We start from the raw sequence: 14,935 nt of genomic DNA on the forward strand, positions 1-14,935 counted from the left end.
AATTTGGAAAAAAAAACTAAGACCGATGGGTCACTTTTTGACACGTGCCGTTTTACGGCTAGCATCCTGGTTTACAGCGTAACCTGATGGTCCGAGGTCTGCACGTTAACCACTCGACCGCCATGCAGTCCCGGTTACTGAGCTAAGAAACAAATTTATTTTCATAGCTGGAGCATAGAAAACATGTTCCCCAACTTGTAAATACCGTTAACATTATTAGAGCCCTCTAGATAAGAAATAACACCCCTATAGTCACCTTTAAACTCGTAAGAGAAATATCTGTTGTGACCGAGGACTTTCATTCATTCATTCATTTTCTACCGCTTATGCTGTATATCTCAGCTGTCTTCGGGTGAGAGGTGGACTGGACTGGTGGCCAGCCAATCACAGGGCACATATAGACAAACAACCATTCACACTCACATTCATACCTATGGACAATTTGGAGTCGCCAATTAACCTAGCATGTTTTTGGAATGTGGGAGGAAACCCACGCATGCACGGGAAGAATATGCAAACTTCACACAGAGACGGCCGAGATGGGGAATTGAACTCGGGTCTCCTAGCTGTGAGGCCTGCGCGCTAACCACTCTTAGTAGCATTATTAATGCAATATTATCGTGGTTAGAGCATGGAAACCCTGCTTAGGACCTTCTAAATACATTTTTTAACACTATTAGAGTCCTCCAGATGTGAAATAACACCCCTATAGTCACATTTACACTCCTATTATTTAGTGTTAGTATACAAAATAAGAGAAAATTATAAATTTCTCATCAGCTAGCATCCTGGTTTACAGCGTAACCTGATAGATATGAGTGAAGAGCGGACATGTAGCAACACCAAGCAGACACCAAAGATGAAGATGAGTGGATGGATGGATGGATGGATGTCGTCCCTTCAGCTGGTACCCAGTCCAAGTCCAAGTCCAAGTCCAAAGTCCAGTGAGTTGTTTCCGTGTCTACCCTAGCCATGTGGATGCAGATGGATGATGGGTAATGCAGTCACCTCAGTCTGTACCATGTTGATCCTCCTGGACCGAAGTGCCTTGACGCAGTTGTAGATGTCGACCACGCCCTCTCGCTCGGCCATGTCCAGCATGATGTCGATGACTATGAAGCAGCCCGTGCGTCCTGCTCCGGCACTGAGAGATAATAATAAACAAAGCGGGTCGGTCTTTATCCGTCTTTACGGCGTCTTTACACGTGAAGGTGCGACTATTCGTACCTGCAGTGGACCACAATAGGCCCGGCAGACGGCGGGTTGGAGATTTTAACTCTTCGGATGAAGGAAAGCAGTCCGGTGGCGTGATATGGAACTCCGTGATCAGGCCAGCCTGTGAAGTGGAACTGCTTGACTTCTCGCACCTCGTTGAAACCACGCTGAGGAAACAATCATAAGAAGGAAAAATACTATTAATAATAATAATATATCATGAATGCATGTTTGGACTCTGGAAAGGACGTTATCATTTGTTTTGAAACGCCATTTCCCTCTCATCCAAACATCAGACAAGATGATAGATTAATTCCATATAATTTAATTATATATTGTGATATAAGTCACTTTTTTTCATGGTTTGGCTGGTCCTGCCACTTAGACTCCAGAGCGCCTTACATACTGTGTATGCCACAAGAGGGCGCTCTAAGCTAGTTGCTAATATCTGCTCCTCCCATCATTCCTGTACCACGACGATGTACAACAATGAATCTCGCACACAATAAAACTAAAATAAAGTAAAATTACTCCAACAACATGCATGCTAGGTTAATTGGCGACTCCAAATTGTCCATAGGTATGAATGTGAGTGTGAATGGTTGTTTGTCTATATGTGCCCTGTGATTGGCTGGCCACCAGTCCAGGGTGTCTCTCGCCCGAAGACAAGAAGACAGCTGGGATAGGCTCCAGCACACCTATGACCCTTGTGAGGATAAGCGCTCGAAAATGAATTAATGAATGTGCACTTGGGGAGGGGGGGTGGGTGTACAACAATGAATTCCGCACACAATAAAACTAAAATAAAGTAAAATTACTCCAACAACATGCATGCTAGGTTAATTGGCGACTCCAAATTGTCCATAGGTATGAATGTGAGTGTGAATGGTTGTTTGTCTATATGTGCCCTGTGATTGGCTGGCCACCAGTCCAGGGTGTACCCCGCCTCTCACCCGAAGACAGCTGGGATAGGCTCCAGTATATGTCTTTTCTTGATAATGTGATTTGTATATGTTTTTTTTCTTCGTCCATTTTTTAGCGGTTGCGACTTATAATCCCGAGCAAATTATAGTCAGGAATATACGATTCTTCTACTTACCCTCTCCAACGTGAACGTGCGAACCACATATTCAGCAAGCGGTTCCACCTCGACAAAAGTCACCTTGAAGTCGCCGTACACCTCAGCATCATCCGGCCAGTATTTGTAGCACTTGACCTGGACACATAACAAGAGTTAAAAAACAAACAAACATGATATTTCCATTGGAAAATACTGAGCCGCATTGTGAAGTCCAGACAAAAAGCGAAAGTGCAACGTACCCTTCCAACCTCCACCAGATTGGTTACCATGACAATACAGGCCGACTGTTCCTGCCACACCATCCTCCAGAAGTCATACACGGTCTCATGCACAGGACCTAACAACACAAAGGAGGACTTCATTATGAAACAATGATGCCTGGAAAATACTTCATATTATAACATGTACTGCATGTGTACTTACCTTGGGTGGCAATGTAGTGGCTTGGTCTCTGGTAGCCCTGGAAACACATAACGTGGTCATGCAACAAATTCGTGTTAGGAAGACTTTTTTTTTTTTTGTCAAAAGAAAACATAATGCAAGATAAGATCTCCATCGAATATAAGACAACCCGGAATATAAGCCGACCCCGATTCTTCAAGGCCCGTTTTTGAACAAATATTTAAAAGATAAAACCAATGAAAAATACTACCACCTTGCTTAATTTAATGTCTGTAGCAGTGAAATATAAACGGCCATATTACAATCTTTGAGTGACATGTGCAGTTACCGGTCACGTCCAAAAGGCAGCGTAACGCACGAGCGCGGCCATAACGGTAATAACGGTGCAAAGTGGGGAACACAAAGTAGGGCGAGATGAGGTGACAATCGTCATGCAGGCAAGATCCCCCCCCCCACCCCCCCAAAAAACCCCCAAAAAACAGCCTGGCCTTGAGCATTAGACGCCTGGTTGGGTGCATGGATGGATGTGTCAGGTTTGAGGAGCATGAGTGGAAGAATCCACAGTGATACTTACATCCCTGTACAGCCAAATCTACAGGCCAAGCCACAGGCAGAATAGAAGGAGTGGAAGAAAGGAGGAAGGAAGGAAGGAAGGAAGGAAAGAAAGAAAGCACAATAATGTCAGTGAGCGTCAACCAGAAACAGAAAAGTTGCATTGCCATGATGGAAGTGTATGAACACAGCATGCAAAACAAAACCCAAACAACCAAAAAAAGAATGCGATTGAGTAGAAAGGATACATCCTGCTATATATATATATACGTATATATGCAGGATCATAACTCTTCTATATAATAATTAGATCACCAAAACAAAGATGACATGAGAACATGGTGGTAAAAGTGACAGCAGGTGGAAAGATGAAGCCGATGGAATAAAGCAAAGATAAAACTGAGAACTGTGAATGGATGTACAAATGGACTCAATACACAGCATAGGATGCTCATAGGAGAAAATTATCAGCTGGGTCTCCTTGCACCGTGAGGCGTTCAGGCGCACTTGTAATTGTGAGCTGTTAGCTGCTAATTGTTTTTTTTTTAATTCACTTATTTTAATTGGTGTAACCCACTTTGGGAACCTACAATGACTCAATAGCCCCACTGGTGGTTAAAACTGGTATCACACAAATAGAACACTGCTAAGCAATCATTGAATAGTGTTACAGTTTAGTGTGTTTACATTCATTCATTCATTCATTTTCTACCGCTTATCCTCACGAGGGTCGCGGGGGTTGCTGGAGCCTATCCCAGCTGTCTTCAGACAAAAGGCGGGGTACACCCTAGACTGGTGGTCAGCCAATCACAGGGCACATATAGACAAACAACCATTCACACTCACATTCATACCTATGGACAATTTGGAGTCGCTAATTAACCTAGCATGTTTTTGGAATCTGCGAGGAAAACCGGAGTACCCGGCAAAAACCCACGCATACACGGGGAGAACATGCAAACTCCACACAGAGATAGTCGAGGGTGGGATTGAACTCGGCTCTCCTAGCTGTGAGGTCTGCACGCTAACCACTTGACCGCCATGCAGCCCCGGTTACTGAGGTGAGAAACAAATTTATTTTCATAGCTGGAGCATTGAAAACATGTTCCCGAACTTGTAAATACCGTTAACATTATTAGAGCCCTCTATATAAGAAATAACACCCCTATAGTCACCTTTACACTCGTAAGGGGAATATCTGCTGTGACCAAGGACTTTCATTCATTCATTCATTCATTTTCTACCACTTATCCTCACGAGAGTCGCGGGGGGTGCTGGAGCCTATCCCAGCTGTCTTATCCCACCCTGGACTGGTGGCCAGCCAATCACAGGGCACATATAGACAAACAACCATTCACACTCACATTCATACCTATGGACAATTTGGAGTCGGCAATTAACCTTGCATGTCTTTTTGGAATGTGTGAGGAAACCCACGCATGCACGGGAACAACATGCAAACTTCACACAGAGATGGCCGAGATGGGGAATTGAACTCGGGTATCGTAGCTTTGAGGCCTGCGCGCTAACCACTCATAGTAGGATTATTAATGCAACATTATTGTGGTTAGAGCATGGAAACCCTGCTTAGGACCTTCTAAATACAGTTTTTAACACTATTAGAGTCCTCCAGACGTGAAATAACACCCCTATAGTCACCTTTACACTCCTATTATTTAGTGTTAGTATACAAAATATGAGTAAATTATAAATTTCTCATCAGTTTAACATTACCGTGCCTTCTAAATGTCATATTTGTACATGCAAAATTGAATATTAGAATAATATAGTCACTTAAATACCAACAATAGAAATGTTCTTATAATAATGGATGAATGAAAAAGTTGGAAACAAAAACACCCAAAAAAAAGACACCACTTGTTGATGTATGTTGTGAAAATGGTGAAATGTATAAAATGCGACAATGGATGACTTGGAGATGCAATTAAGGTATAGAGGCCTGACATACGAGCGAGGGAGTGTGGTTTCGTTGGTTTCTTTGGGAGCCAATAGTAGCATTCGATGCGTTTCCACTTACATCGATGTAGTTGGCGTTGATGTAGTCGGAGGAGGGGTCGTCTTCTATGGGCTGGAGAATGACCCTTGAATGATCATCTGCGGAAAGAGGCACAGGCACGGTGTGGGACGACAAAACGGGAAACGGAGAAAAAAAAAGCCAGCGAGAGACAGTGACGCCATCGCGACACCGCTACGCCGTTCCTGACCATGTCTTCCTTTCTCCGTTGGCGTCTGAGTACAACAATATAACAACAATATATACCACATTCATGTGCTTACATGCTATAATGTTGCCATAACGGTTCTTGGTGCGGTTTTGCTCCTTCTTTGCCACATCCCAGGTGGCGGACTGGCCTTCAAAAAAACTCTGAATCACCAACAACAGAGACAAAATAAAACATACAATTAAATGACAGGCTTGGAAATATCACACTTGTGCTATTTGAGCTAGCTTAGTGGAAAGTATTTATTTATTCATTCATTCATTTTCTACCGCTTTTTCTTCACAAGGGTCGCGGGGGTGCTGGAGCCTATCCCAGCTGTCTTATCCCACCCTGGACTGGTGGCCAGCCAATCACAGGGCACATATAGACAAACAACCATTCACACTCACATTCATACCTATGGACAATTTGGAGTCGCTAATTAACCTAGCATGTTTTTGGAATGTGGGAGGAAACCGGAGTACCCGGAGAAAACCCACACATGCACGGGGAGAACATGCAAACTCCACAAAAAGATGGCCGAGGTTGGGATTGAACTCGGGTCTCCTAGCTGTGAGGTCTGCGCGCTAACCACTCGACCGCCATGCAGCCTCGGTTACTGAGGTGAGAAACAAATTTAATTTTCATGAATGAAATATTTTCATAGCTGGGGCATAGAAAACATGTTCCTGAACTTGTAAATACCGTTAACATTATTAGAGCACTCTAGATAAGAAATAACACCCCTATAGTCACCTTTACACTCGTAAGGGGAATATCTGCTGTGACCAAGGACTTTCATTCATTCATTTTCTACCACTTATCCTCACGAGAGTCGCGGGGGGTGCTGGAGCCTATCCCAGCTGTCTTATCCCACCCTGGACTGGTGGCCAGCCAATCACAGGGCACATATAGACAAACAACCATTCACACTCACATTCATACCTATGGACAATTTGGAGTCGCTAATTAACCTAGCATGTTTTTGGAATGTGGGAGGAAACCGGAGTACCCGGAGAAAACCCACGCATGCACGGGGAGAACATGCAAACTCCACACAGAGATGGCCGAGGGTGGGATTGAACCCTGGTCTCCTCGCTGTGAGGTCTGCGCGCTAACCACTCGACCGCCAACTTACTTCATACTCCTCCTTGAAGCCGTAGCTGTCGGAGGTTTTCATCAGGTTGATGTGCTGCAGAAGGTCGGCCACTCTGATGGCGGGGTGGAGCTGTCCCGTCTGATACGGCGATTCGGTCCCTTCACAGTGATAGCGAGGGACGTCCAGGAGGCGGCTGTTCTCCGCCCCCGATGCACTGTGGTTCTCATCTGTGAGGGGGGAGCAGATGATGATGATGATGAGTGGAAGTTAACTTAACTACGACCTTTGACCGGCTCCTAAAATCAATAAAGCGGCTTGTTTGAAGCGTTGTGTTTGTGTACCTACCTGTGATTGGAACTACATTTCCAAGCAGCAGAAAAAGAAGAGCAAAACGATAAGCTGGGAAATGGGTGGATCTGTCAGAAACGGTTTATGATAGAAGGGGGGTGCACATGATGAATCATCCCAGAATGGTGGTGGTGGGGGGGAATGGCAAAAAAACCCAAATGATCCCTGGAGACTGTCTGTAAGTAATGTGCCATTCTGGTTATACGATGCCTGTGTGGCTGGAAAAGGGTCATAATTGAATAACGATTGTAGCGTACATAAAAATAAAGGCCCGTGTTTGTGTGCTTTGGAGAGGGGGGGGGGGGGCAATCAGCGGGTCTGCGCTGATTGACACGCCGTATAAGGTCAAAGCTTCGGGGGTTGCCAGACAACCAACTGCTTCGTCCTGGCGACTGCTTATTAACTGACACTGTTTATTTCGTCCACCCGATGCTTTCCCCCGCTCTGCGGACACGTTAGCTCGCTAACGACCGCTAAGGTTTGTTATGCCCTCGTCAGGCAAATTAACAGTCAACGTGACCTGACAGCGCCTTTTAATTTGCGACTTCCCGGGACCCCCCCACCCCCCTCCTCTCTGCTGCTACTCTGTGATGTGATTGGCAGGGACAGACTGTAACAACATCTTTCAGTCCGAATTAAACGTTATTACGGAACTCCGGATCAACAGAGTTTGGTGCCGGTGCTAATCCGGGGAGGCCCGGAAGGCGATGTTACAATTCCAGTTGTGTTGCACTGTCAACTCCGGATTGGCAGAAAATGAATCAAAACATGGCAAAAACTAAAGCTTTCATGAGAAGTCACGTGGGAATCGAACAGAGTCGGGATACTCCAGCTGGCCAGAATGCAGCGGCAACACGGCAATGTTTTTTTTTTTTCCTCCGCTCTTCAAGCATCCGTGTCTGTTGCTTTGCGGGACGGGGGAATTACATGCCTCTCAAAACAAGTCAAAACCGTGGAAATAATTAGGCCTCCGAGGAGGAGAATTGTAATTATACTGACTATCAAAAATGCTCAGTGGGAGACAGAAATTGTGGAGGGAACGAGGAGTGATTGAAGTAACAGTAAACAGTCTGATAGATGAAGTGCTTGGATCTAATGTGTTTTTAGGACTGGACAAGTTTTTGCGCATGATATATTGATGCATTGAAGCTGCTTGCTAGCCGAGCAGATGCAGTATGCAGATACCCGACTCCAGTGATTTTCAACCACTGTGCCGCGGAACACTAGTGTACCTTGAGAAACCGTCAGGTGTGCCGTGAGGAATTATCCAATATCACTTTTTATAATTAACATTTATTAATCATCATTTGCAAATATTATGTGAATAGCCATGAATATATGGACCCAAATATTCCAATTGCATTTGGTTTATTTGCTCAAACGGAAAGAATTGAACAGGGATGGAATATTCCTTTAACCAATCCGATTGAGGTATCTTGTACCCGCTCAAACGGAAATTTGTCAGGGTGCGTTCTTCTTCGTGGTGTTTTTCTTCTTCTGTTGTTTATTGGCGGTTGGCAAGCAGCTTTCGTGTGCATTAGCGCCATCTGTGGAACAGAATCTAAACCCTTCTATACGCCATTCACAAGTCCACTTTTATTAAAAAAGAAAATATATATCTATATAAAACATGTCCTGAGTTTAATTATAAAATATTAGCAAGATTGAATTTGATCTTTTCCTGTTTAAATTGATCCCGGGTGCGTTCTTTCAGCGCATGCTCAGATATGACGTAACACGCAGATCCAGACGTTCTTCACTTTTAAAAATGGAGGCCAGCAATCGGCACTGGACTAAGCAAAGTTTGTTTTTGATTCAAACTAAATTTCAAGACTGGATGAAGGAAAAACTGGCAATACGGAGTTATTCCAACAAGTGGAAGAATAACTCAGGGAAGCCGGCATCACGTGATGTTGATGTTTACGTTTTACTGGGCATGCCCTATTGACTATTCTGGTTGATTTTCACGGCGCATGTAGACAAGAGATTGGAATATTCCTTTCCATGGATACCATTGTTTCCCGAAAGGTCATTCGGAAAGAGAAAAAGTGGTGATGTAAAAACGTGGCTACTGTGGAGTGTCTGTGGTGTAAAGACTGGCAGAGCAATGTAATATTGGTCCGTGTGGCAACACCTACCTTGTTCCTCCCATAGACTTATTGATGCACGTGTGAGGGCGTGGTGACATTTTGGAACATTTTTGGTTAGTGGTGTGCCACAAGATTTTTTCAATGTAAAAAAACGTGCCGTAACTCAAAAAAGGTTGAAAAACACTGCCCTACTCTACTCCGCTACGCTATTTTATACTGCATCTCTTTATAAGTCAAAGTGTCCACCAAAGCAGTGATAAATGAGGGATGTGGAATGGGATGGAGGAAGACCAGATCAGGAATTTCCAATGGAAAGTCTTGGTTTTTAGCTTCCGATCAGGACTGAATGACACACAAGAACATACAAGACATCTACAAACACGACGAGGGGAGGGGCCTTCCATGGGGGTGGGGGGTGACGGGTGGTTGCTATGGGACATTTGTTGGTGGGAAATGTGACATATTCAAACCTAACGGGGGTCTCACCTAACACAGCAGTGGGGACCAGAGGATCGTTGGGCACTGCGGGGGAGGAAGCACCGTGAGCAAATGTTCTAGATTACGACTTACGACTCCAGAAAAATAACTCAGAAAGAAATTTGGTTGAAAAAAAGCGATGACTGGAGCCGAATTCCACCTAAAACCACGGTGACGTAACCGAAGAGTCGTGAACGATAAAAGACTGGACGTACATCTGTTGTTGTGGTTATGAGAGTCCATGAAGGTCACCGCCATGGGGTCCTCGGCATGCAGGGTGCTCTGGTCCGCATAGCTGCGATCCATGGCGTTCACCATGTGCGTCATTTCCTGCCGCGTGGTTCCAATGGCGTCCTTGCGCTTCTTTGCCAGCTTCCTGTCAGGAGGAGGGATGGAAAGACAATCAGGTGACTTTGAAAAGTCATACGTGAAGGTCATCAGCTGGCCTGCAGACCACTGCTTTACTGGGGGTAAAATAGGGATGGGCATGTGTCTAGGGGCGCAGTACTGGCCGTCACCAGCAGAGGCATTGGTGCGCACGAGAAGTTCAGAGTCAATCAAATCGATATGGCAGAGGTCTCAAACATGCGGCCCGCGGGCCAATTGTGGCCCGCAGGACACTAGTTTGAGGCCCCCGCCTTGATATGAAAGTTTAATGTTTAAGTTTGATATGGATGCTGTATGGTATCATGTACCCAGAAAAAATGATTACGTTTGATTAATGTTCATGTTAAAGGTTAAATAACTGTTAATAGTTATCCTCCATATCCGTGTGGAAGTGGTAAGTTTTTGGCTTTTTAAGTTTAAAGGAAATAACTTGAAGGCTACCGTTTAGGTCGCTAGCTCTCTAGTTTGCGAGTTAGCATGTGTTAGCATGACCCTGCAGTTGCGCAATATGTTGTAAATAAAAAGAGTATAAATGTGACTATAGTCGTGTTTTGTCATGTCTACAGGGCTCTAATAATGCTTTGTTCATTTTAATCTGAAAAAAATAATTTGTCTACCCACCAACTATATGTGGTTTCTTAAGTTTTTATTATTTGCTGTTTTATTATTATTATTATATTTATTTATTACTGATTGATTTTCTTTATTCTTGATTTGTTTATTTATTTTTCATCTTATTTTGTGTAGAAAAATAAAAATTAAGATATTTGAGAACAGTGGAATGTTTTATCAGAGCTTTTATTGTAGAAAATTGGAACCAAAGCAAAGTTTTTAATTTTTTTTTGTTTTTTAATAAATGCATTCTTTTTTTTTTTTTTTTTTTTGGAAAACCTGATACGGCCCAGTCTCACCTAGACCCGAGCTCCAGTGGCCCCCAAGTAAATTGAGTTTGAGACCCCTGCGATATGGTCTCATGCCCATCCCTAGACTTGATTACTTTAAGGTCTGGCTAAAAAGCTGGGGGCTGCAGGCGGCTGAGTCACGATGCAAAAGGAAAAGGAAATACGGAGAGGAGAAGAAAAAAAAAAGAAGAAGAGGAAGAAATAACCAGGCAAGGATGGCAGATGACAAACAGTGAATGACAGCATGTGCTGGGCTCAAGTAAAGGAGCAGAGGGAACACGGGCTTTGACCTCAGGTTAGCCAAAGGAAGCTATTCAATGTTAGCGGTGCTACTTTTTCATCCGACAGTAAAAGTCCCGGTGGAGCAAGGCAGCAAGCGACACCGTTTATTAAACACATAACTGATGACAGGAGTTGCGTTTGGGGTGAGGACGTAAATAGCCGGTGGAGCACTAAGGAACATTTTAGGAGAGATGCATCTTAGCGGGACACCTTAATATTTCTCTCTACGGGCTGTTGTCACATCATATAGCCCAGTAAAGAACTATTTCAGAACTTTTTTTAAATAATGGGAAGAAAAGTAACAGCGTGGACAAAAAGTTTCATATTATTCTGGGTTGCTGCAGTCCCTGCAAACAAAGGAACAGTTTGGAGGACTGTAGTAGAGGACTTGGACTTCCGAGCGTGACTTGGCGTGCAGGGAAGTGATTGCACACAGAGCCATAGGTTTATATCAGTTCAGACATTTTCCTGGCTTGATTGGAATCACATTTGGAGCTAAACTGGTTCAAGCAGAAATGAACTGACATTAACATTAAAAAAATGATTCAGCTTTTGAAGGTTGCCAGACTGATAAGAGTATACGGCTCTGACTTCTTCCTAGCAGACGGGGCAGGAAACATGCTGCGTTTTGGGATATTTTACCTCAAAAGACACCAACTCCACCGCTAAGGCCACAGACGCACGTGACGCACATGACATACATGACACAAATGACACGCATGACACACTCCTAGTACCACTGAGCAATGTTGTTATGGTTTTCTGCTGCATCGTCTTGGATGTTCATTCATTCATTTTCTACCGCTTATCCTCACAAGGGTCACACAGGGATGCTGGAGCCTATCCCAGCTGTCTTCGGGATGGGGCAAGAGGCGGGGTACACCCTGGACTGGTGGCCAGCCAATCACAGGGCACATATAGACAAACAACCATTCACACTCACATTCATACCTATGGACAATTTGGAGTCGCCAATTAACCTAGCATGAATGTAATTGGAATAATTTTACTTTATTTTAGTTTTATTGTGTGCGAGATTCATTGTTGTACGTCCCCCCCCAAGTGCACATTCATTCATTCATTTTCGAGCGCTTATCCTCACGAGGGTCATGGGTGTGCTGGAGCCTATCCCAGCTGTCTTCAGGCGAGAGGACACCCTGGACTGGTGGCCAGCCAATCACAGGGCACATATAGACAAACAACCATTCACACTCACATTCATACCTATGGACAATTTGGAGTCGCTAATTAACCTAGCATGTTTTTGGAATGTGGGAGGAAAACCCACGCATGCACGGGGAGAACATGCAAACTCCACACAGAGATGGCCGAAGGTGGAATTGAACCCTGGTCTCCTAGCTGTGAGGTCTGCGCGCTAATCACACGACCACAATGCAGTAGTCTTGGATGTGGATAAGAAAAAGACGAGCAGAAGGCGCCTGTGACGACAACAACAATGGCTTCTTCATGACTATTAAACTGGGACCGCCACAGATACGCGACCTAGCACATAAACACATTATAACGGGACTGTTGATTGCCGTTCCAACTCCATTAGAGAATAAGACGACGTAGCAGGAGGGAATTCAGTGTCGCCGGCTTAGCATTTTATCGACTCCAAAAAAGCGGCAAGTGACTTTTACTGGTCTTTATGGACACTTATGGAGACACATTTTGGCCAATCGGGAACCTGAAAAAGCGACCACAACTTCCCTGTTTATGACTTGCAAATATGAAATTTGCTCCACTTGGAACTCAGACGGTCATGATGAAGGAAAAACCGGCCTCATCTTCCTCCTTCCGCCCCTAGCCCCGTAAATAAGGTTTCGCTACACATCTTAAAATAAAGCCTGGGACTTCCTGTCAGTCATGTCTTGACAAGGCAGCTACAGGATGGAGTATTTGTTTTTTGTTGTCAACAAAGCTATGCTAACCTAGCATGAGAGCCTACTGCAGAGTCCATGAAAGTGTAAAAAGTGCAAAACGTCGCTAGTTCGAGCCCCACACTCGCAGCTCATTAGCATTATAAGACACAGGAAATGGCCGAACTGTCTAAATCCCAGCGTAAAATACCCTAAAGGTCATTAAAGGTGACCTTTAACCTTTGTTCACACTTTGGTCACAGCCAGTGAGAGACGACACGGAAGTACAGAGGAACAAAAAAGTAGTCCAACCACCACAGAAGCAAGCGCCCCCCCCAAAAATAAAACAGGCCTGGTCCCGATCCAGCGTCGGGAAAAGAGCATCCATGATACCTGTGACTTGATGGGCGGATGGATGATCACATGACTACATGCACACAAAGAGCTACAAGTCACAAGTGCAGCATTCTTTTTTCAAATACCACGCTCGGTGGGGGGGTGGATGGGGGGGCCAGGGCCGGCCCTCTTTGGCCACCTTGGGCTCTTTTTAGGAAGAGGTCTTGGACTTTGGAGCATGTAGAGGACACCCGGGGGCGGGGGGGGGGGGGGGCGGGCGCCGAGGGCAATTCACTTTCAGCGCAGTCCTTTTTTTTTTTTTTTTGACCAAACGTCTGCAGGGCGTCAAACGGTTGCACGGGGATGCTGATTTTCATTCATTCATTCATAACAGATCTGAATGCTAGAAAATGCAGATGTGACTGAAGCGGCAGTGAATTGCCCCCCGCCCCGCCCTGGCGGGGCGCGTCAATGAGGATGGTTTTGGCTGGTTTTGGTCAGAGTTGAAAATGCGTTTTTTTTTGTTTTTTTTTTGTCTTGAAAAAAGTATACTGCATCTTTAAAAATAACACCGGCTAGCCGCTATCACCCAGTAAGATATCAGCAGCTGGACACGCCCATTTACTTACAGGTAATAAGAGTACGAATAGTAGGTCCTCCTGGGGTTGTAAGCCAATCAGAAAGCAAAGAGACATAGGGATCATGAATATGCAAATGAGGACAGGAATGTCCCGTCCCAACCAGCAACAACAGAAACATAAAAAAAAACATCTTTGAGGGTCATGCAAAAAAAAAAAGTTATCTTTTATCGCTAAGGGCCATGTCTAAAACACACAATGAAAAGACTCTGACAATATTACGTGACTGGAATTACTCAACGAAAACCACTTGTGATGTTATCTGCCATTTTCTATCCTCGCTATGACATGTTTACCAACCTAAAGCTCACTTTTTTTTATCAAGCAAGCATGATGCCATAGTTTCATAATCCACCATTTTAAAGATGCAGTATTGCTCAAAGTTGAAAAAAGGTTCAGTGATAATGGATATTGATCTCCCCAGAAACCTTTAGAAGAGCTGCTAAATCAGCGAGAAAATGTTTTCTAAAAAAAAAAAAAAAAAAAAAAAAAATTCAAATTAAACACTCCTGAATCACACACAAACAAAAAAAAAACAAAACAATTGCCAGCTAATGCGTGTATCATTGCTTGATTTCTTTGAAGCTGCATTCATGCATTGGGAGCTTGGCTGTGCTTCAGTTGCAGCGCAGCAGGCCGACGCCGTGCCAAGTATCTCCACAACACACGGAATAAACAAGCCATCTCTCTAAGGTACTTGACTTTTTATCTGCAAAAAAAAATAAAAATAAAAACTCATCCTGAAAAAGGACAGGTTGACGTGGCCTGTGTGGATGGATGGATGCTGCGTATCAAAGAGGTGAGCGCCCTTTCAAGCAAACTTCCAACAAAAAATACATTCATTGATAAAATCTGTAAAGGTTTTTCCTGCTGCTGAGAGATGATGAATTATTATTATGTTTCCTTTATTTCCAGAAAAAGTGAAAAAAAAACATAAAATAACAATGTAGACAGGTAACTTCCTTAAAAAGGACTCCTGCTCTTCATTGACAATGATCTTCTTAACTTGTAGTTGCGTTTAGTGACCACACGGTGGTGCTAT

The 14,935-nt window shown here is 44.1% G+C and overlaps 1 protein-coding gene across 22 annotated transcripts in view; it reads right to left on the minus strand.

Moving 5' to 3' along the window:
- Positions 1-14,935, minus strand: part of ptprk (protein tyrosine phosphatase receptor type K) — a 119,778-nt gene that overhangs the window by 6,769 nt on the left and 98,074 nt on the right. For 3 of the 22 annotated variants that reach the window (XM_058045894.2, XM_058045862.2, XM_058045889.2), the window contains 12 exons: positions 13,885-13,914; positions 9,702-9,862; positions 9,496-9,531; positions 6,611-6,798; positions 5,549-5,648; positions 5,220-5,365; positions 3,273-3,290; positions 2,720-2,756; positions 2,536-2,633; positions 2,315-2,431; positions 1,228-1,382; positions 1,009-1,144 (listed from right to left, as the gene is read on the minus strand). In XM_058045894.2, coding sequence (XP_057901877.2) covers positions 1,009-1,144; positions 1,228-1,382; positions 2,315-2,431; positions 2,536-2,633; positions 2,720-2,756; positions 3,273-3,290; positions 5,220-5,365; positions 5,549-5,648; positions 6,611-6,798; positions 9,496-9,531; positions 9,702-9,862; positions 13,885-13,914 — 1,222 coding nt within the window. Of the gene's footprint in view, positions 1-1,008; positions 1,145-1,227; positions 1,383-2,314; positions 2,432-2,535; positions 2,634-2,719; positions 2,757-3,272; positions 3,291-5,219; positions 5,366-5,548; positions 5,649-6,608; positions 6,799-9,495; positions 9,532-9,701; positions 9,863-13,884; positions 13,915-14,935 lie in introns of all 22 variants that reach the window. The other 19 variants (XM_058045919.2, XM_078794553.1, XM_058045946.2 and 16 more) reach the window with 15 other exon arrangements.

This window comes from Doryrhamphus excisus, linkage group LG11, assembly GCF_037039965.1.
Source record: "Doryrhamphus excisus strain RoL-2023G ecotype Guam linkage group LG11, RoL_Dexc_Guam_v1.1, whole genome shotgun sequence".
Classification (NCBI taxonomy): domain Eukaryota; kingdom Metazoa; phylum Chordata; class Actinopteri; order Syngnathiformes; family Syngnathidae; genus Doryrhamphus; species Doryrhamphus excisus.